This window comes from Cucurbita maxima, unplaced genomic scaffold (genome assembly GCF_002738345.1).
Source record: "Cucurbita maxima cultivar Rimu unplaced genomic scaffold, Cmax_1.0 Cma_Scf00013, whole genome shotgun sequence".
Taxonomy (NCBI): domain Eukaryota; kingdom Viridiplantae; phylum Streptophyta; class Magnoliopsida; order Cucurbitales; family Cucurbitaceae; genus Cucurbita; species Cucurbita maxima.
Window position 1 is genome coordinate 4,777,161 of NW_019272029.1, and position 23,112 is coordinate 4,800,272.

The following is a 23,112-nucleotide window of genomic DNA, read 5'->3' on the forward strand; positions in this document are numbered from 1 at the left end:
ATTTTATGGAAGATATAACTATTGTTATACGAAAGAATTTGATGGATTTATTTTATGTTACAGTATTCTCTACTTTATTATCATATGATATTTCAAAATTCAATTCTTTTACCATGACATATCCTCTATCATTCTTATTCTTAAAAATAAGTTTTGTTGGGAAAAAAAAATTATCAATATTATTCTCGTGCTTGAATCACATATACAATTAAAAAAATAGTTTAAGCATCTCCAAATCTTCCATTTTCTTTCCCTATGTATTTCCTCTGTTTTCCATCATGATCGAGCTAGCTATTTGCAGCGATGTTCGGAGGTCAGCAGACCCTTAGATGTCATGCTCAACATGATCACTATCATTATCATAGAGTACACATCTGAAATCAACATCATAAAAAGAAGAAGTGTCCTGATGCTCGTGTACTTCTTTCTCTTCTTTGAGACGTCTTACGCAACCCTAGTTTCATCTCATTATTACAAGTAGTAATATATGCACATTAACTATTCGTCTTAACATCATTATTGATGCTTTGTAGGGTTGTGTCCTAGGCCAATTTCTCAACATGATGCAACATGACATTCAAAACATACATCTCACTTAATATGGAAAACATTGTTCAACATCAAGCATCATACTCATCATACATCATCAGTTATAACGCCATCGAATACATCATATTTACAATAACACACTATCAAGCATCATCATACTATTGTGCGCCGAAAGCGGAACAAATGTACTCACAACACCAAAATCACTCAAGACATACAATATTGCACTCAAAAAACTTGATTTTTCAACAGCAGAAAGAATGGCATTATATAGCCTTCTGCTAAACCTAAAGATAAACTAACAAGCTTAAAAATATTAGCAAGACCTTGAGAATAGGTCTTGGTCCTAGAGAATAGGGCTTATGACAGTGTTCAACAATCTCCACCTTGTCATAAGATCTCCAAGTTGATAGCGAATTTGGTTGCTACCACGTCAACACACTACTCCTTCCTTCCGACGTTGATGAGATCCAAACAATGGCAGAACTTTTCACGAGCGATCACCTTTGTCAACATATCAGCAGGGTTATCAGCAGTTCCAATTTTTAGTAAATGAATATCCCCTTTGCTAATAATTTCTCGAATAAAGTGAAAACGGACATCAATGTGTTTTGTACGAGCATGATAGACTTGATTTTTTGACAAGCAAATAGCGCTCTGGCTATCACAAAATACATCTATATGTCCCTGCAAAATACCCAAGTCATTGATCAAACCATGCATCCAAATAGCTTCTTTAAAAGCTTCCGTTACTGCCATATACTCTGCTTCCGTGGTAGACAATGCAACAGTAGACTGCAATGTTGAACGCCAACAAACAGGTCCACCAGCCATAGTAAATAAATATCCCATAGTAGATCGTCGCTTATCCAAATCACCAGCATAATCAGAATCCACAAAACCAGCTACACGATTGTCAAGATTAAACATTTCTTGTTTTTGAAACTTAATACCAACATCAATAGTGCCAAGAATGTACCTAAGAATCCATTTTACAGCCTGCCAATGCTCTTTACCAGGATTATGCATATAACGACTCACCATGCTTACTGCGTGTGAAAGATCAGGTCGAGTACACACCATAGCATACATCAACGCACCAACAGCATTTGTATAAGGAATGTTCTCCATATACCTTTTGTCATCGTCAGAACTTGGACACATGGAAGCACTAACCTTGAAATGAGGAGCAAGTGGAGTACTAACGGGTTTGGTTGAATCATTCAAACTAAATCTTGACAATACCTTGCGTAGATATTGAGACTGAGTCAACCAGACTGTACCTTTTTTTCGATCTCGCTCTATCTCCATTCCAAGTATTTTCTTTGCATTGCCTAAGTCTTTCATTTCAAATGTTTTAGAAAGCTCATCTTTGAGTTTATCAATCTCCACCTGTCTCTTTGAAGCAATTAACATATCATCAACATATAAGAGCAAGTAAATAAACGATTCATCATCGAGACATCGATAATACACACAATGGTCAAATTGACTATGAGTATACATATGCTCTACCATGAAATGATATAACCTTTTATACCATTGGTGAGGGGATTGCTTCAGCCCACACAAAGATTTCTTCAATCTGCATACTAAATGTTGTTGTCCAACTACTCGAAAACCAACTGGTTGCGCCATATATATTTCTTCTTCCAAATCTCCATGCAAAAAGGCAGTTTTTACATCGAGTTGTGCAAGCTCAAGATTAAATTGAGCAACCAAAGCCAACAATATTCGAATCGAAGAATGTCTTACCACAGGTGAGAAAATTTCATTGTAATCAATACCTTCTGTTTGTGCGTAGCCTTCAGCCACAAGTCGAGCTTTATAACGTATACCGAAAGGGTCTTCATTTTTTGCAAAAACCCATTTACAACCAATTTCCTTCTTACCTTTTGGAAGCTGTACCAAATCCCAAGTTTGATTTATCTCCAATGATGCTATCTCCTGATTCACAGCCTCTTGCCAGTGTAAGCTATCCGGGCTCTGAATAGCATCTTTGTAACTGTTAGGAACTCCATCAATCAAAGAGAAAGCATATGCTATCGTATCATCAAACCTTGCAGGTTTTCGAATTACTCTTCGTGGTCTATTCTTGGCGATTGACTCAGGTTCCTCCACTCTTTCATTTACAAGGCTTTGCTCCTCAAGACTTTGCTCTTTCTGTTCTAAGACATCAAAATTATTATTTACCTGATCAATAGGTTCTTTAGTAGGAGCAACCACATCAGGAGAGAACACCACCTTCTCCACCTGCTTCAATGCCTCGTCATTATTTTCAATTTTCTGCAAAAACATTCCAGACTCATCGAATGTCACATCTCGACTATTAACAATCTTACTTGTTTCTGGACACCATAACCTATAGCCCTTCACACCTTTGCTAAAGCCCATAAACTTGGCTTTTTTTGCTCTAGGATCCAGCTTTGAGTCTGTCACATGATAATAAGCAGGACACCAAAACACATGCAATTTATCATAATCACTAACAGGACTACCTGACCATACCTCAAGCGGAGTTCTCCCACCGTTTCCAGAAACAGGTAAACGATTCACCAAGTGAACTGCATAACTGAGAGCCTCAGCCCAAAATGCTTTACTCAATCCTGCTTGAGACAATATGCATCGAACCTTCTCTGTTAATGTCTGGTTCATTCTCTCAGCAACTCCATTTTGTTGTGGCTTACCAGGAACAGTGAAGTGTTGAACGATCCCTTCATCTCGGCATACTTTAAGGAATGGATCATAAGTATATTCTCCCCCGTTGTCTGATCTCATCCTTTTGATTTTCCTGTCCGTCTGATTCTCTACCATTTTCTTCCACTCTAGGAAGATTTGGAGAACCTCGTTTTTGTGCCTCATGGGATACATCCAAACTCTCTTCGAGTAGTCATCAATAAAGGTGACGAACCACCTCTTTCCTCCCAATGAGACATTCTTTGTGGGACCCCATACATCAGTGTGAACATAATCCAAAATGCCCTTTGTTTGGTGTATAGCTGTATCAAACTTCACATTTTTTTGTTTACCAAATATACAATGTTCACAGAAATCAATTCTTCCAGTTGTGGCACCCTTAAGAACTCATTGATTCACCAGTGTCTGAAGCGCCTTCTCACCAGTATGCCCGAGTCGCATGTGCCATAATTTCGATAAGTCTTGTTCTTTCGAACTTGCCACAGCAGCATGCCCAATTATTGTGGTTCCGTTGAGGTAGTATATGCTACCTCTTCTAGTTTCTGTAATTGCCACTAAAGCTCCACGAGCTACTTTCAAATTCCCTCCTTCCAAAATGATGCGATAACCACTCGCATCCAAAACGCCAAGTGAAATCAAATTTTTCTTCAAGTCAGGGACATACCTCACCTCTTTGAGTTTTCGTATAACCCCATCAAACATCTTGATTTGTACTGAGCCGATTCCCATTATCTTGCAAGTACTATCATTGCCCATATAGACAACTCCACCATTGAACTTTTTGAAGTCCAAAAACATCTCTTTGTTGGGACACATATGATAGGAGCACCCAGAATCAAGAATCCATTCACTGGTTTGGCTGACTGATAGGGAGATTGTCAAGGCATCATCTGTATCAGTGTCGTCATCTCTAACCACATTGGACTTCGACCCCTTCTCTTTTAAGATCGAACAATCTTTTTTCCAATGGCCTTTCTGTCGACAATATGCACACTCATTTTTATCAAGTTTTCTCCAATTGTCAGATCTACCTCTCGACTTTAATCGAGACTCTCCACATTCGTTCTTGTTCCCATTAGAAGTCCTTCCATGAGCAGTGAGAACATTTGAGCTAGATCTTTGATACGTCTCCTTTTCCTTTTTTCGCATCTCATTGTTTATTAAGGCATTTGAAACATCTTCAAAATCAATATTAGTGATTCTATGTAGTAGGGTCGTTACTAAAAACTCGTAGGTTTCCGGCAAAGAGTTTAATAACAACAACGCCTTGTCCTCGTCATCAATCTTAACATCAAGATTGAGCAAATCAGTGATGATTTTGTTAAAATCATCCAAATGCTCAGCCATTGAGATGCCTTCCTTATAGTCAAAACGGAAGAGTTTCTTCTTCTAATAGAGTTTATTTTCCACACTCTTCTTCATATATTTCGCTTCAAGCTTGTCCCATAATTCTTTCGCCATGGTAACCTTCATAAATGGATATTTCTGATCCTTGCCAAGACAGGATCGAATAATTCCACAGGATTGTCGATTTAATTTCGTCCATTCTGCTTCTGTCATGTCTTCAGGCATTTCCTCTTGGAGAGAAACATCGAGGTCTTGCATGACCAGCAAATCGCTAACTTCGCCTCGCCAAACACCAAAATTATTGGTTCCATCAAATTTCTCTACTTCGAGATTGGAACTCCATACTCTCGATCCACGTCGTGATGGTTCTGCCATTTGCAATAATTAATCTGGATGAAACTCAAAAACCACAATTCTTGAAAATTGAATTTCAAGAGAATAAACACGATTGTGAGCACGTCGAATGGTCGATGAGGCCCAAGCTTTCACAATACCCCAAAATACCACAATAAGGCTCTGATACCACTTGTTGTGCGCCAAAAGCGGAACAAATGTACTCACAACACCAAAATCACTCAAGACATACAATATTGCACTCAAAAAACTTGATTTTTCAACCGCAGAAAGAATGACATTATATAGGCTTATGCTAAACCTAAAGATAAACTAACAAGCCTAAAAATATTAGCAAGACCTTGAGAATAGGTCTTGGTCCTAGAGAATAGGGCTTATGGCAGTGTTCAACACATACGTCATCGTATAACTCATATACGTCGTCATACATCTTAACTCATATATCATACGTCATAATTGTACAGCATAAAGGACACGAGCCCATGCCACTAGGCTCGAGTCGTCATACAGCAAACAAGTATCTAGCTTATCTTATAGTAAAGCCACTTACTTGGTTGGCCTTAGCTAGCGTTCTCTCTAATTTACTAAACGTTCGCTCTCGTTCCTCGAAAGCTACTCCAAGTATCGTCGGGGTTCGTTTCCTATTAGATTGTTTGTCACCTTCCGTTAGAATAATTTAATAATAATTTCAACCAAAATATGTGAAATATGATCTTAAAACGACATCAATTACCCTAATTAGGGTCGAAAAAAGATTTCAAGAGGTTTGGAACGGTGAAAATTGGCCTTAAAATGAAAACTCGAGTTGATTAGTCGAGTTAGGAGCCTCATAAAATCGAGCCAAGCAAGATCCAAGTCGGCAACTAGAGGGCTTCTTTTTCCTACTGGTCTATACGTGGCACAGCAGAAATGGGCCACGTCGCGGTTTACCTATCAGTTTGAGGCGCGGGTCACGGGTCGCAGTCGCAGGTTGGAGACTAGGCTACTGTCACGGGTTGCAGGCTGGGTTACGATTTGGGCCTCGGGTTCTTAGATTGCTACAGATAGACTGGGCCAAGGCTTTCGGTCACGGGTCACAGGTGTTGAAGGCTATGTGGGCTGACCGTATGGATTGGGCCTCAGTTCGTGTTGGCTGCAGGCTGGGCTGATGAGGCAAGGCGGGTCACGATCAACCCGACCCGTATTCAGATCCGTCGGATCCTTTTTTCTTCACCCAACTCAGAATCGCGATTTTCCAGCGACATTTTTCTCTCCTCTGTTCGACGTTTCAACGTCGTTTTTATGCCTACAACCCATATATATATAAGCATTTAGGAGACCCAAAATATCGACTCGGTATACCAATGACAACACGTACAAAAAGGACACGAAACGTACCTTAGAACGATGTACAATCGTCGAGGATGCCTTAAAGAAAATCTAGAAACCATTAGTAATAGAGACATGAAACACATAATACTCGGTTTAAAAATAATAATGAACTTGTAATATTTGTCTATTTAATAAAAATAAATAAAAATCCTACAAAATTCAGACTTGTTAATGAAAAGAAGAAAAGAATATGATTTTAAATATTAAAAAGAAATCGATAAAATTTTATAAATTGGATTATTTGATGAAGTTAAATCGAGTTAAATAAACTAATTGGAATTTATAATTGATTTTAAAATATACATTTTAATAACTCATAAAAATAATTCTTAACTATTTAAAAAATAATTTTTAAAAATAAATAAATAAATAGTTTATGAAATAATCGAACCAGGTTGATTTTATATTATTTCAAGTATTTCAATTAGACCCACACATATTGGTAAACCTTTTAGAATTTCTTTTCAAATGTTACAAAAAAGTGTCACATAAAAATATAATTAAAAAAAAAGTCATTAAATAAAGTGCTTTTCAAGTTCACGCACGTTTTTTTATATAAAGAAAAAAAACTAAAAGTAATCATAATAATATCAATTAGTTATTTTCGACTAGATTTTTAAATAATAATAATGTATTATTTGAATTTTAAAAAATAAAATGTAAAAGAAGTTTTGGTTTATTGCATTTTTTTTTTAATTTTAAAATGCTTTTTTCTTTCTTAATTAGATTTTTTTTTTTTTTCATTTATGATTAATGATAAAATTACCTTTAAGACCCATTTATAAATTTAAAGAAAATATTATGTCAAATTAGCTAGAAATTGAGATTGAGATGAATATGAGTCAAGCTCAAATCAAAAGGTTAGTCTGGTACCCGAAATTTAAAGGGTCAAGTTGAGTTCAAATTCCTTCAAATAGTTAATCCAAGAGTTCTACAATTGGTGTGAATGGATCAAATTGAATTGAATTTTGTAGGAAAAGTTTTGAAAATGTAAAGAAATTAGAAAAAATTTTAAATATAGTGCAAGAATTTTCAAAATGGGTTGTGAATGCGAAGAGGATTAAAGCTCTACAATTGGTGTGAATGGATCAAATTGAATTGAATTTTGTAGGAAAAGTTTTGAAAATGTAAAGAAATTAGAAAAATTTTTAAATATAGTGCAAGAATTTTCAAAATGCGTTGTGAATGCGAAGATATGAAAGGGAAGGGCACGCATCAAGCTAAGGAGTGGCAAGTGCGTCTAGTTATGTGATTAGACACTTATTGTGCTACAATTGGAGCGACATGTCTAACATTCATTAGTGATGCATCACCTAGATTTGACCCGACACAAACCCAAAGTTTGTTCTGATAACCCGTCCATGACCCACCAACCAACAAATGAATCTAGAAACTCAACCCGAATCGACCTCGACCCGGTGTGCTAACATGTGAGTACCCCCCTGCCACGCGCATGACACTCATGCATGAAATCATGAGTAAAAATCCTTTTGAGAGTGTGAAGTGCGTGAGTTTCCTTTTTTTTTCTTACGGGGTGGAGACAATTGGGTCGGTCTATGGATTTTCCTTCCTTTTGCCGCATTTCGCTCAATCATTTGATTATTTTTCGTCCTAATTTCGATACTAACCTTAATTTCACTTGAAATAGGACCTACCAGTGAACTTTCAGGAAATTTGAAGCTTCTAACAAACAGGAAAGTAAGCTTCAGAGGGCATGAGAGCACATGTTTCATCCCAAGTAAGTAGTCAGTCAGAATTTTCACAATTAATACTTGTAGGGATTGCTAAGATATGTTAGCACGTGAGCATATCTTGTCTTAGGTAGTAGAATATACATGATTAGAACTCAAAATGGGCATTTTGGATGAATTTGCTTGAATATTTAGATTATGATTTTCGCGTTATAGGTAATTGATAGAAATATCTCTCAAATAAGCATGCATGAATGAATAGACTATGCGTCCTATGCTTAAGGTAATCGATAAAAATATCTCCATAACAAAGCATAAATGAGTGAACCAAGTTAAGAATAGAGTGTTAGAACTAGAGTGGTTTTCACGTTGTGTTAGGTCAGTACACTGAGCACCTTAGGATCATGAGCAACGATCAAAGGTCTAGACTTAGATTAGTATCTAGGAGCTAACCGCGAGCGTCTTGGAAATGCGAGATGAGGACTAAACCTCTTTGATGCCTCTAATGACCTAGTAAAGCTCCATGATATTTAAGAATGATTAGGAAGCTTAATAGATCCCCAAAGCCACTTGAGTTACTATTGAGTGTAGGGTCGAACCAAGGTTGACATCGCATTCCGTAAACCGATCTTGAGTATAGAAACGGGTCAAGATAGAGGCTATGATTTTGTAAACCAATCTTGAATAAGACTTGGGTCTACATAGGTAGATGACATAGGGTGAGTGCTTGTAAACCAAACACTAACGTCGTGATTCTTAAACCAGTCTTGAAGAGGGACTTGAAACTATACGAATAGTTAGAAATGGGTTAAGGATTGCACAATTTTATGAACTGGTCTTGGTGAGAGACTTGGGACTATTTAGGTAGTTGTCAAGGTGAGTGCTTTTATTGAGTGTAGGGACGAGTCAAAGCTTGAAGGAGTGACATCACGAACCAATCCTAAAAGGGGGCTTGGGACTATACAAGTAGTTGACTCGTGATGATTGTCTCTTGGTGAGTGCTTTTTTTAGGTGAGTGTTGTTGCTGGTCGAAATGAGGGTGTGCTCGAGAGTTACATGGTCACAGAGGGGTGTCGACCTGGAACGACAATTTAGTTTGTATCTTCATGGATTGTCATTTGTACACATTTTGTGTCCCGTTCTCTGTTTGTAAATAACTCGAGCAACATTTGTTTTGTAATGTTATTGTTTTGGATTTTGACTAAGGTGTTGTATGACAATAATTCACGTGAATTTTTACAGTATTTTTACTTTCCAGTTAGTTGTTGTGGTCTTGTCTTTTGGTCACTGTCCAATATTCGAAGCCTTGAAAATTTCCACACCAAAACTATTACACATCCCGGTTCACTTCCACGAATCAAATTTATTTATTGAAATTTCATTAAAATATATTTAAATGTCGTTTAAATCAAATAAAATTTTAAACAATGAATTTAATTTATATATAAATACCCATGTATAAATAATTAAAGTAATGTACTTGGTTATTATATTTAAACCACAACACCTTAGTATAAATTCATCAAATATTTCAAAATATTAAAGAAATTGCGACAAAGTATATATACATTTTAAAAAAAAACTTAAAATTAAACCTATGAATTAAATTGGTTATAATTCTTAATAATCACTTAAAGATAATTAATTACAACCAACAAAACGTTAATAACGACAACGTGTGATCATGTGATATTTGAGTAAAGGAAGAGTACATAAATGAACCAATACCACATCTGAACAAAAGTGATTTTGAGGATACGACAATTAAGAAGATACTTCAAAAATTCGTAACTACTCACACCACCAAACTGCACCGATGACTTAATTATAAGAACTCAAAGTTAAATACAAACATGTTAAAGAAATTCATGCAATTTTAAATATATTATTATATACATATATGTTTTTGTGTATTTTTTTTTTGAAATTAGTCCATAATTTAAAAGAATTTTAATTTAGTCCTTATTTTTACTTAAAAAATACATGGGTAAATATTAATATTAGTTGATTTTATTAATGAAGGAATGAAAAAAAATGGTATTAAAATTTAACAATATGAACCAAATTATTACAGTGTATAAATTGTAGACCCAAAGACGAAGGAAAGTCAAAGGTTACTCATCTGATTCCATTATATGGAAAAATCAAGATTTTAAATAATTAAAAACACGCATTTAAGGGATTTAAAATATATTAAAAGGAGAGGAGAGGAGAGGAAAAAACAATGAATAAATTATTAAAATAATAAAAGGATTTAATAATTATAATTTACAGCGAGGGAATGAAGAGAAAAAGAGAAGCAATATAAGAGAGACAGAGCAGAGTGAGTAGTGGTTAAAACAACCGTAAACCCTAGTGCTTTAAATAACTCATACACTCTCTGCGCCTGTCTCTCGCTCTTCCGGACTCTCTTTCCCTCTCCTCCTCCTCCTTCCTCTTCTTCTGCCTCTCCTGTTGCATTATTTTCGCCCTTGCCTTTCGTCAATTACATTCCGGAGGGACCATTTCTGAGTGAGGATTGCTGTCTTCGAATTGCGATCAATTCTTGATTGCTTCCAATTCAGCTGCGAGGACCTGTTTTGATTTGGGTTTTTTTTTTTTTTTTTTTTTTTTTTTTTTTTCGAATCTTTGTTCTTTGAAGCGATATGGATCTTCCTAGCCTGGCCGTTGTTCTTCAAGCTGCTCTCAGCCCGAATCCTGATGAAAGGAAGGCTGCTGAGCAGAGTCTGAATCAGGTGACTCATCATTGCTTTACTCACCATTGGGTGGCTTTGGATTGTTTGAGATTAGATTTCTGGGAATTTTGATCGTTTCCTTTTGTTGCGTTTGGTGTTTGTTTGCCTTTTCGAATGGGGATGTGATTAGAAGTTGCGAATTTGTTTGAAATGTAGTTGAAGCTGGTGGTTGGATTGATTTTTTTTTTTTTTTTTTTTTTTAATGTTATTTCATGAGTTGTTTTCACGGCGTTGGCTTGTCCATGTCTGCAGATTCAGCACACCCCGCAACATCTGGTGAGGATGCTACAGATCATTGTGGATAATAATTGTGACTTGGCCGTTCGTCAGGTTGCTAGCATTCATTTTAAGAATTACATTGCTAAGAACTGGTCTCCCATTGACCCAGGTACTTGATGGGTTTGTTGAATTGTTCTTCTAATCGTTCGCTAGTTGTGGTGGCTTAGTTGTTCTTGTTGGGTCGATGCAGATGAGCCTCAGAAGATTTCTGAGAGTGATAAAGATGCGGTCCGGAATAATATTCTTCCATTCTTGTCGCAAGTTCCATCGTTATTGAGGCAAGTATCTACTTTCTATTTATTTATGATGGTAGACCGTAGATTGAAGGTTGTGTTTTTGAATCTTTGGATGTTGTAGAAGTTTTTAATAGTCATTGTTCTATGAACAACCTTTTCTAAATTTGTTAACTGGCTAAAATCATCAACCATGGCATGTTTGGATCTCAATTCTCTATGTGACTTCATCATTGCGCACGTGCAGGGTGCAGCTTGGGGAGTGCTTAAAGACTATCATTCATGCTGATTATCCGGAGCAATGGCCGCGTCTTCTTGAATGGGTGAAGGAAAATTTACAAGCTTCAAACGTTTATGGGGCTTTATTTGTGTTGCGAATTCTTGCTAGAAAATACGAGTGAGTATATGATGTTTGTTAGTGGATTATTATTTTGTACCTGTCTGATTGCAGTGCTTACTTGATTTAACCTCGAAGTGTCAACATTGTATGCAGCATTATAGCTTAAGTTACTGCACATTCAAATTGTGCTGTCCACAGAAAGATCCTCGTGGTTTTAATATGGTCTAATGAAGTGGGATTTTATACGAATTTAACCTTTTTTTTTTTATATAGTTTCTGCCAAAGTGAGATTTTTCTGCTCCATACCCCTTGGAGTGGATATTTATTTTATATTATTGTCATTATTTTCTTTTAATAAGATCTGTGGTAATCTTAAATTGCTCCATTGCCTTGTCATGCACAAGGAAGGACTCCTTGGAGTCAAGTTCTATATATCTTTTATTGTATATTTCATACATCTGGAATGGATCAGTTGGATTATTACAAACTATTTACTAAAGGTTCGTCGCCTTATTTATGGTTGATAGATTTAAATCAGATGAGGACAGGACTCCTGTTTATCGAATTGTTGATGAGACATTCCCTCTTCTACTCAATATATTTAGTGGACTCGTCCAGATTGGTAACCCTTCTTTGGAAGTAGCAGAGTTGATCAAGTTTATTTGTAAAATATTTTGGTCATCAATATATGTAAGTTTTTCTCTGAAGATTTTACACTCTTTTGATTATACCTGGTATTTTACTTGGTTAGGTTATTACCTTCCGAGCTGAAAATGAAATAGATATATTGTTTGTTTGATATCACATGCAAGGCTCCCTTTAGTTGGTGTATTTGCAATCTGTATCGAAGGTGTTAATCTAGATCAGATGATAGTTGGAGAATTTCATGGACTGTAATGATAATTTGATATTATTCTTCCATCTGCATGTGTACTGGTATAGGATAATGCGTATTTAAATCTTTCCACCGAGAACATACTGGATATTATGTATTCCTTCAATTTTAGATCCTCTGTATTTTGGATATGTTTTAGATGGAGATACCAAAGCATCTTTTCGATACACATGTGTTCAATGCTTGGATGATGCTATTCTTAAATATACTGGAGAGGCCAGTTCCCTTGGAAGGCCAGCCTGCTGATCCTGAACTTCGGAAATCCTGGGGGTGGTGGAAAGTGAAGAAGTGGACTGTTCATATCTTAAATAGGCTGTACACCCGGTGAGAACTAACATTAAATGTTCATTGCAATTTGTTTATTTAAAGGTGCCGTGTAGTATGGAGTTCTTATTGCCCTCCCATTTCTGTCTTTGTCTCTGGTTTATTCTTGCTATTGTTGCCTAATTTATAGGTTTGGAGATTTGAAGCTTAAGAACCCAGAAAGTAGAGCTTTTGCTCAAGCATTTCAGAAGAACTATGCAGGGAAGGTCATGGAATGTCACTTAAATTTGTTGAATGTGATACGTGCTGGTGGCTATTTGCCAGATCGAGTTACCAATCTCATTCTTCAATATCTAAGCAATAGGTGGTTTAACTTCTCTTTTCGTCTTCCAATTCCACAAAATATTCTGTTGCATGCATGCTATTTTCCTTCTTTGATTTTTTAAATTTGTAGGTGGGAAGGGCCGTCACTTGATATGATTTTATATCTGTTTTCGCAGTTGATAGAACTGAAATGCGAACATAACTGAAGTCCTTGCGTAAAATTAGCAAGGATATGGTTTTATTTTGTATTCACTTCCTAAGGTGCTGTTGGATATTAAGATTTCAAGTAGAAAGTGGGTTCATTCTAGAAGGGGACGAAAGTTAATTTTTTTATTTTTTTATTTTTTTTATGAATTCTCATTATGTCTCTATGGTGTTTTTCTCCTTGATTTCTGATGATTTTTTTTTTTTTTTTTTGTAACAGTATCTCAAAGAATATTATGTATTCTTTGCTGCAACCTCGACTTGATGTTCTACTTTTTGAGATAATCTTCCCCCTTATGTGCTTCAATGACAATGATCAAAAGCTTTGGGATGAGGATCCCCATGAATATGTCAGGAAGGGTTATGGTAAGGCTCATTGAAATGGGTTTAATGCTAAGCTTGAACCAACGATTACACTGCTCATATTTTAATGCTCCACACATATAATTTGCAGATATTATCGAGGATTTATATAGTCCAAGGACTGCTTCTATGGATTTTGTCAGTGAGCTGGTTAGGAAGCGTGGGAAAGAAAACCTTCAAAAATTTATTCAATTCATCGTTGGAATTTTCAATAGGTATGCTTATAGATCTGGGTCATAGGTTGATAACGTTTCCATGAAATATGATACAATGTATAATGTACTGTGCAGGTATGACGAAGCAACAATTGAATTTAAGCCCTATAGACAGAAAGATGGGGCTCTTCTTGCTATTGGAGCACTCTGTGACAAATTGAAACAAACAGAACCTTACAAGTCTGAACTCGAGCGCATGTTAGTTCAACATGTTTTTCCTGAATTCGGAAGTCCTGTTGGGCATCTCAGAGCTAAGGTCTGATAGACTTATACTGTCGTTGTTGTCTTCGTTGTTATTATAAATAATCTTATTTGGCCATAACAACTGTGATACTTTGGTCAACCTTGAAGATCTTATTGAAGTATGTTGGGCATGAATATGGTTCTTTTGTTGAAACTTTCTTTTTATGCACGAGACTTTGTTGCTTATAAATGCACCTTTTCTATTTGTATATTTTTAAAAGAATCTAGTTTTAGCAATAAACGATGGCACAAAAGTCTGGGCTTGCATTAATGAGCACTAGGAAACCAAGCCTACAATCATAGAAACAAAACAGAATTTGAGACAGAGGTTTCAATCATTAAAAATCGAAGATAGAAAATAACAAATAATTACGAAAGGTTTCTTTTAGAAATTATCAAAGGGAGGCCGAAGGGTCTTGAACCAGAACCTATTCTATGTTTGCCTCATATGCCTTTGTTCCTTCCTGTATTATGGAAACCATCTAGGCTAGAACTAGAACCTTTGTTAAGCATTAAGGCCATTGCTTAAACACCACGTGATTTGTAGTTCTCTCATTATAATTGTACTTTTTGTGAAGGATATTCGGATGTTGGGTTTGATAAATCATGCCTTTCACATGAAATTTATGTTCTTTTACTGTTTTGGTTTAATTGCTTCAGGCAGCATGGGTTGCTGGACAATACGCCCATATCAATTTTGCTGACCAGAACAATTTCCGGAAAGCCTTGCATAGTGTTGTTGCTGGGATGCGAGACTCAGAACTTCCTGTGCGCGTTGATTCAGTTTTTGCATTGCGATCTTTCGTTGAAGCTTGTAGAGGTTTATACTTTATAATAATGTCTTTCTTTTTGAGTTAAACAATTGTTGGGGTGGGGATCAAGCCATCAATCTTTGGAATGACTGGTGCATTATCTACTGAGCTATACCCAAATTGACATATATGGATAGATTCTTGAGAGTACCCATCACAAGTACATAGGTGAAGGTTTGAATTACAATCTCATAGAGGGAGTGGAGATGCCTTAACATTTTGAGCATAGTACTTTTTATTTGATCCTTACAATTATTTTTGGTCCAAATGCTGGTTTTGATATCACTTATTGATGGAATTGAGTTTCGTTTAATTTGCAGATTTGAATGAAATCCGTCCAATCCTTCCGCAACTTCTTGATGGTTAGTTGATGAACATGTCATGGTCATAAATTGTTGTTATTATGCTTATTAAGTGATTGAGGTCATTTTCTTTTCAGAATTTTTTAAACTTATGAATGAGGTTGAAAATGAAGACCTTGTATTTACTCTGGAGACTATTGTTGATAAGTTCGGGGAGGAAATGGCTCCTTATGCGCTTGGATTATGTCACAATTTGGTATTTTCGATTTTAAGTTCAATACAGAAATAGCTGTGCATATATTTTTATTGAAGGTTCGGAGGTGACTTTTTGAAATTGGATCCAGGCTGCTGCTTTCTGGAGATGTATGAATACTGCAGAAGCAGAAGACGAAGCTGATGATCCTGGAGCACTGGCTGCAGTTGGTTGTTTGCGTGCAATTAGCACAATTCTTGAATCAGTGAGCAGAATTCCTCAACTTTTTGTCCAAATTGAGCCAACATTGCTCCCAATAATGCAAAGAATGTTAACAACTGACGGCCAAGGTTTGCATCATTTTGTGTTAATATTTTGCGGATTTAATTCTTTTTATCCCATTCTTTCTGTTATTCATTTGGATGGCTTTCATGCTTATTGTTTCTTTGATCTTCTTGCCATTGTTTAAAAGACTAGTATGTATTTGGCATCCTGCTTTTACTGATTTTCAAAGGTGTCGATACTTTGTAGTAGTTCACGATGATATATTTATTAAAACGCTGGGTGTAGGCCTAAAATTTCTTCACTGGATTTGAACATTGATTTTTATTTTTGGATTTTAGTGAAGAGTACAACATTGACTTTGCCTAGCAGTCAAAGGGGCTAGCTATAAATCTAGATGGCATTGAGTTCATAGCTCCAAACTATTGTAGCCACATACTTAAGCAATAGACTTCTTGATGTCAAATGCTGTAGAGTCAAGGTATTTATAAACTGGATGATAGCCCTGATTATGATTTTCTTTTTGTATAAGAACTCCTGTATTGTACTATAATATGTGAATATTTAGAATCTTAGGGGTTATTTTGTAGGATGTAATATCTATCCTGAAGATGTACCAGGAAATTGGTGAGATAAAATTTGGGGTGAGAGACAAAGTAGCCAATGTCAAATGTCAGATTAAAATAAAATTGAAACTTTATTTTGGTGATACTATCTTCGGTATCCTTTCAGTCCCTTTGGCTTAACTTTATTGGTAGCGTTATTGTTTAGTTGAGCCAGCATGTCTAATGCTTGATTGCACCATTTGTCAGCTGTAAGCTTCCCATTTATATGCGAACTAAGGGTTGCAATTATTATATAAATGTTTTATTTGTATTTTTAATAATACGAAACCTAGAATTTGATGCCAACAATTTAAATATTTGTCAGTTACCTCTTCTTTTTTAAACCTTGCTATCTAATTCAATCTTTATGTATGCTGTTTGCAGAGGTATTTGAAGAAGTATTGGAAATTGTTTCATTTATGACGTTCTTCTCCCCTACAATATCTCTGGAAATGTGGAGTCTTTGGCCGCTGATGATGGAAGCATTGGCAGAATGGGCTATTGACTTCTTTCCAAGTATGTTGTCTTTGTTGCAAGGCGATTTCTACTCTTTTTTTGTTGACTGTAACATTGATTCTCTGGGCATACCAAGGTGCTTTTAAACGCAGTAAATTTTATTTTCTGCTTTAATCACAGGGTTCATAATTCTCTTCAGATGGAGTTCGGTTGTCTAAATCTGTTTCTGAATAAATTACTGAAAATTGTATGACATAAGTGTAATACCTTTTGAAAAATATCAAAGTTGGAGACAATGGGGTTCTTTTTTTTTGGTAAGTAACTGAGCTTTATTGAAACAAACTGAAGAATATACAAGGACGTACAACAAACAAGCCTACAAAAGAAGTACTAACTTCATTTATAAAAGGATCCAATCCTAAAAAAAATAATACTAAGCTGATAATTCGAATTGTCAGACTACTGATGCCAAAAAGATGTATATAAATCTTGCAATCTCTCACACCCTCCCCTAAGACCTCTCCATCCTTCATCTATCAATGATTAATTGTCTCTTGTTTGAAAAAAAAGAAAGGAAAAAGTCTCTTCACCCCACTAAAAGATCTACTCTTTCTCTCTACTATCTCTGTTGTTCCACACTGCCAAAAGATAGCCCCCACCCAAATGTGTAATGTGAAACCAAATTATGCTAGTGAAGCCCTTCTTGAGTGTTTTGGTAGCCTTTTCTGCTCCAAATTGATGAGGCTTATGTCAATGGAGAGAGTAAAGAGCAACATGTAGCTTATTGCCGTTGGAGCTACATAACTCGGTACATAATCAAACTAGCTTGGGTTACACCAAATTTAGTTTAGTTGGTATGCTCATGTTGTTGATTTTATAACTTTGAAGGGATGCCAATTATTTTTAGTAGGTTGGATTCTATGTAATGACATTGTCATGCATGTTCACGAATCATTTTTGGTTGTAGCATTTCTCTGTTAGTCATGTATATGAAATGAATGTAGCACTATAACCATGGCTATAAGGTGATTGGTTCTGATGCCTTTTTGTTCACAGATATACTTGTTCCATTAGACAATTACGTATCCAGAGGGACTGCACATTTTCTCACCTCCAAGACTCCTGATTACCAGCAAAGTCTTTGGAACATGATTTCCTCAGTGAGTTGCTTTACTCTTGAAGGAGTTTTACCCCCTATTATTAGATTGCGTTCTTTTCCCCCTATCCTTCTTTGGTTTATGAGTGACGTATTGATAGTTTTGTGGCACAATGGCACTATAACTTAACTTCTGAAACAATTTTTGTTAACTTTCCTCCACTTTGATAAACTCACACAATTCCGCTCTAGATAATGGCCGACAAGAATTTGGAAGATGGCGACATTGAGCCTGCTCCAAAGCTTATTCAAGTTGTCTTTCAAAACTGCAAAGGTCAAGTGGATCAATGGATAGAACCATATCTCAGAATCACAATAGAACGCCTGCAGCGAACTGAGAAGTCATACTTGAAGTGTCTTCTGATGCAAGTGGTAAGGGTTGAGGAGCTAGGCCAATGTACTGTAGTGAATAAGCTTTTATTGCAATGCCTATGCATGCCAGCTTTCTCCTTGGTTTTTCATATTCGAGTATTACTTTCCACCTGGCTTACTATTTAACATCTTTGAGTTATCTATGAGAAGAGGGTTAGATATCTCTTGCTGCTATCTTGCTTGGAACTTGGTCTCTTGTGAGATTCGTTTCTATTCTGAGATGTTCATTGCTATAACGTTTTAAAATCTATGTGCATATGGGGAATTTTAATCCTTGGTGGAGGTCATTTAAGCATAAAGGTTCCATCTTTTTGGTAATCAATTTAATAATAAATAACATTTTCTTGTAAGACCTGATTTGGAATGTATTTTTTTCTCCTGTCATTCCCAGCATTCTTTTTTATAAAATGTAAATCAATATTTACTTAAAGGTCTTTACTCACTGGAAAGGAACATTTGAATCTGTAAATATCCTGATTGTTGTATTTATGGTGTTTACAGTTACAGATTTTCTTTTAACGTTCACTAGGTATTTTTCTTATGATTATTTGTTGGCTTTGGTGTAAATTGTGCTGAAGGTTTTGTTGAAATTTATTTTTGCAGATTTCTGATGCCCTTTACTATAATGCATCATTATCACTCAGCATATTGCAAAAGCTAGGTGTTGCAACAAATGTATTCAATCTTTGGTTCCAGATGCTCCAACAGGTTAAAAAGAGTGGCGCACGAGCTAATTTTAGAAGGTGAAGTATGGTTTTCTTTCACTTTCTTCTGGGTGTTTACTTAATACTGGTGTTCTCTAGATGGTTTGGATTTTTTTGCCTGAATGGGCTGTCATGTTGCAGGGAACAAGATAAAAAAGTTTGCTGCTTGGGATTGACCTCTTTAATTGCACTACCAGCCGATCAATTACCGGGGGAGGCTCTTGGGCGTGTGTTTAGGGCCACCCTTGATCTTCTAGTGGCTTACAAGGATCAAGTTGCAGGTCTTTTTTTTCACTCTCTTTCTCTATTTATATCTATAATTCCAGGCCAAATCCTCGTATATATTTTACTCCTTTGCACACAGAAGCTGCAAAAGAGGAGGAAGTTGAAGAAGATGATGATATGGATGGTTACCCCAGCGAAGAAGACGATGAGGATGGTGATGGTTCTGACAAGGAAATGGGATTTGATGCCGAGGATGGTGATGAAGTTGACAGCATTAAGCTTCAAAAGCTGGCTGCACAGGTCTGCACATCTATCTGTACATATATGGTTGTCTTTGATAAATTATAGAATTCAAACCTGAGAATTTCCTTTAGCATATGACACACCAAGGAGATAGTGCCACATTTGGATGCTTCGCACATTATTTATTTCTGAGAATCACTAAATTTAACTCAACTGAAATTTTTTTCTTTTAATTTCTTTTTGACTTTAGATTTGAGTTCAAGAAAATGCCTCATTTACCCTCTTTGCATAGTTTTGTCTCTCTTCGGTTATTATTGGTGTACTGCTTTTAGGTATTGATGGTGTTCTATATAATTTACTTCATCCCTGTCTTCATGGGTTTGCATTTTTTGCTCTTCTTACTAAACATTAAACTCAAGTGATGATTGAATCATACTGGATATGTTTTAGCTTTGGTTCACATTTCACGATATATTGTCAATGATTACTCGGGTTGGCATTGTAATTTCATTTCAATGGACTGTGCAGGCCAAATCTTTTCGCCCGGATGATGAAGATGATTATGACTCAGATGATGACTATAGTGATGATGAGGAGATGCAATCTCCCTTAGATGATGTGGACCCTTTTATTTACTTTGTTGATACAATCAAAGGTATGTGGAGCTTCTTTAAATTTGATTTAATATGTTCCAAACTTCCTGACAACATTTAACTCATTATATACATGGTTTTTGTCCTTCCTATTTGAATAATTAGCTATGCAAGGATCAGATCCAATGAGGTTCCAGAGTCTCACCCAATCACTAGAGTTCCAATATCAGGCTCTTGCGCATGGTGTTGCGCAGCATGCTGAACAGCGGAGAGTAGAAATTGAGAAGGAGAAACTGGAAAAGGCAGCAGCCTCAGCTGCCTCTTCATGACCTCGAGTCAGAGTTGTCACTCGTAAGGCTAAAATTTTGAATTGCTCCTGGTCCCGTCATGTCCATTGGTTTAGTAAATGGTTGATTGAATGCAAAAAAAAAAAAGTTGCTGCCATTCTCTTGATTTGATGGTTCAGAGTTCATGGTTGATGTCTGAGCCTCAAAAAAGTGAAGGTCTGAAGTTGGTTGGCATGGTGGTGCAGCCAAGTTCCATAGAGACAATGCAAATTGTCCTGAGTTGCCAGAGTCGGTTATCCTTCGATCCAGACGGTTAGGGTTGGGTCGATGGTTCGGTGAGTCCCATGCATGCGATGGCAGAACATAACTGCCTATCCTAGTTTGTATTGTCTCATTTTTGCCCAGGCATCTTTCATATAGAATGTTCCATTTTTTTCCTCTTCTGCTTGGGTCATACGGAGTCTGTACTACTATTTTTGATCACTCAATTCTTTCTTTCCCTGTTTCTTTAAATTATGTCAAACTCATCCATATTTTTGTTGGTGGTTACTCCTCGGCCTGTAGTCATAAAAGTCGTGAATTTTAGGTTAGAATTCCCCTCTCTGGTGTCTCGGTTTTGCGACGGGCAACAGGAGTTTGCTAGTTTTGGGGTTCACTGCAGCAGAGGGCTGGCTGGCTGGCTGGCTGGCTCTACTAAGGGTAGCTTTTGAAACTTTTGGATTGTGGCTCTGCTGTTTTTGATTCTTTATATATTTCATAAGTTGTGGGATTTATTATGTATGTATGTATGTTTATTTGTATAGTCAACCTTGCATTTTCTTGCTCACTTTTGAGTTTATGTTTCTTAAGGTGTTTGCCTTTTTACATGAAATGTTTGGAAATCCTTATTAGTCATAATAGAACACGTAGAGCTATGATTGATTGCAAACCAACCTTTATTTATTTTATGGATTTTGAAATGTTTGCACCTTCATTTGTTTTCCACCATGGGTTTCACTCTATTTATGGTGGTTTTTCTTAGGAATTTAGTCTTGTCTATGATTCCACTTTGTATAAACATTTTCACACTTCTATACACTATTTTAAAACTAAAAAATTGGGGAAGTTTTTCAAGGTTTCGGAGTATTTAATGAAAGACTCGAAGTCACAATTATTATCAACTGAGTTAGAGATGATAGGAGACAACAAATGAATCGCGGTTATAAAACAATTGTTTTGGTGCTGAAAGGATGCCATAGAACATCTGAAATTTTTCGATGATAGGATGTAAGATAATTACATAGATGTATGCATGTAAAGTGTAGTAATTTGTGTAGCCATGTGCATAAAAGTGTATGTGTAATGGAATTCTATACGTCATACGATAATTATTTAGTAATGTGCATGAAAATTATTTTAGATTATTTGGTGGCTAAGTTGCAATTGTGCTACTTTATGAGTAGGCCGTGTGGCAACTATTCATCTGTGTGTACATAAGATCTCAAATGTTTTGTAACTCATTTAGTTTCTTGATATTAGTTCATGAACTAACATCTTAATCATACAATATGAAATTTAGAGGAAGTTCGGAAGGATATTGTTCAAATTACCTCAAGTTGCAATCAATTTCACATCAAGAAGATTCAAGTCTCATTTATGTAACAAGGGTTTCAAGATACTTCAAATGCCGCTTCATCTATTATTAGATATTTACAAAATTTATGATGGATGATAATTTAGAGTTATGGTGTTTTTTTTAATGTATTTTAAGCCTTATTTACATTTATGGTCATTTAGTATATATATTAGCTAATTATGATCCTAAAACATGAAAGTTACCAAAAATTTTAATTTTGAGGCTATATAAAAACATGTATGTTGTTTTTGCAAAATAAATTTGAAAAATGTAGTAAAATGAGCCTTTTTTGCTTTCATTTAGCTTGCAATTTATGTAGTTTAGATGACATGTTTAGAATTATTCAAGCTTGACATGAACGATTTTGTTTGTAGAGTGATTCGAATCTCAAACAATTATTCTTGTCTTTAGATATTTGATCAACAAAGTAATTCAAATCTTGCTTCCTTAACTAAATTCCTTATCATCAGTTGTGACTGTATGTATCTCTAACCTCTATAATGAAATTTTCTACTGAGTATCTTGATACTTGACATTTCCAAAATTATTTTCAAGTACATACAATGACTCAAAAGAGAGCAGTTGTAGCCATGGGTAATTTGTTTGAATGATTTTTATTAAAATGTATGAATTTGTAACATACACGTTTTCATTTTCCACGTTAAACGACATAAATATACATATAATAATGAGCTCTAGAAGGGTGAGTCGTCTTAAAAACATTATAGTACAAGATAGATGAATGAACATCAATTCATAATGAATTACATGAAAAAACATTATTCTAAAATTTAATAAAGAGTCACATGTTCGATTGTAACACAAGAAAGGATTGCTTATATCCCTTTTTCTTTTGCTGTTTGGTCACTCTCATTCAATTGAGCATTACATTTTCCCAATCATTTCAAACTTAGTTATTTAATTTTTTTAAAATATCAATTTATCTCCCTCTTAAACTTTATAATTAATAAATGTATGTTTAAAACTTTTAATTTCATAATATATTTTACAAATGTTACATTTATACATTTAGTACCTCTCACGAACAATTTGTTTATAATCTAATCATAATCAAAGTCTGACTTGGATTAGCGAGAGACCCACTTATGTCAGTGAGAGAGTTAGAGTCTATGACTTGAATCAAATCATCGGTAAGAATGACA

General features: G+C 35.7%; 2 protein-coding genes across 3 annotated transcripts in view; one reads left to right on the forward strand and one right to left on the reverse strand.

Annotated features, from left to right (window-relative positions):
• Positions 1–5,318: 5,318 nt before the first annotated feature.
• LOC111488654 (probable inactive purple acid phosphatase 29) overlaps positions 5,319–23,112 on the reverse strand; it is a 421,893-nt gene continuing 404,099 nt past the window's right edge. Inside the window, exon 4 of the mRNA XM_023136529.1 lies at positions 5,319–5,339. Within this exon, the coding sequence (XP_022992297.1) occupies positions 5,334–5,339 (6 nt within the window). The 3' untranslated portion in view covers positions 5,319–5,333. The remainder of the gene's footprint in view (positions 5,340–23,112) is intronic.
• On the forward strand, positions 10,353–21,176 carry LOC111488531 (importin beta-like SAD2). Of its 2 annotated transcripts, XM_023136306.1 has the most exons (23): positions 10,355–10,520; positions 10,651–10,744; positions 10,997–11,132; positions 11,214–11,301; positions 11,504–11,653; positions 12,124–12,286; positions 12,631–12,815; positions 12,946–13,119; positions 13,504–13,649; positions 13,738–13,861; positions 13,937–14,117; positions 14,765–14,924; positions 15,237–15,278; positions 15,356–15,474; positions 15,563–15,761; positions 16,683–16,814; positions 17,811–17,914; positions 18,103–18,282; positions 18,886–19,025; positions 19,128–19,267; positions 19,351–19,511; positions 19,983–20,109; positions 20,213–21,176. In XM_023136306.1, the coding sequence occupies exons 2-23, from the start codon at positions 10,655–10,657 to the stop codon at positions 20,374–20,376; spliced, it is 3,105 nt and encodes a 1,034-aa protein (XP_022992074.1). In that variant the 5' UTR covers positions 10,355–10,520; positions 10,651–10,654; the 3' UTR covers positions 20,377–21,176. The 2 variants fall into 2 exon arrangements, with proteins under 2 accessions (XP_022992075.1, XP_022992074.1); XM_023136307.1 differs by having other exon boundaries at positions 10,353–10,744; positions 19,354–19,511.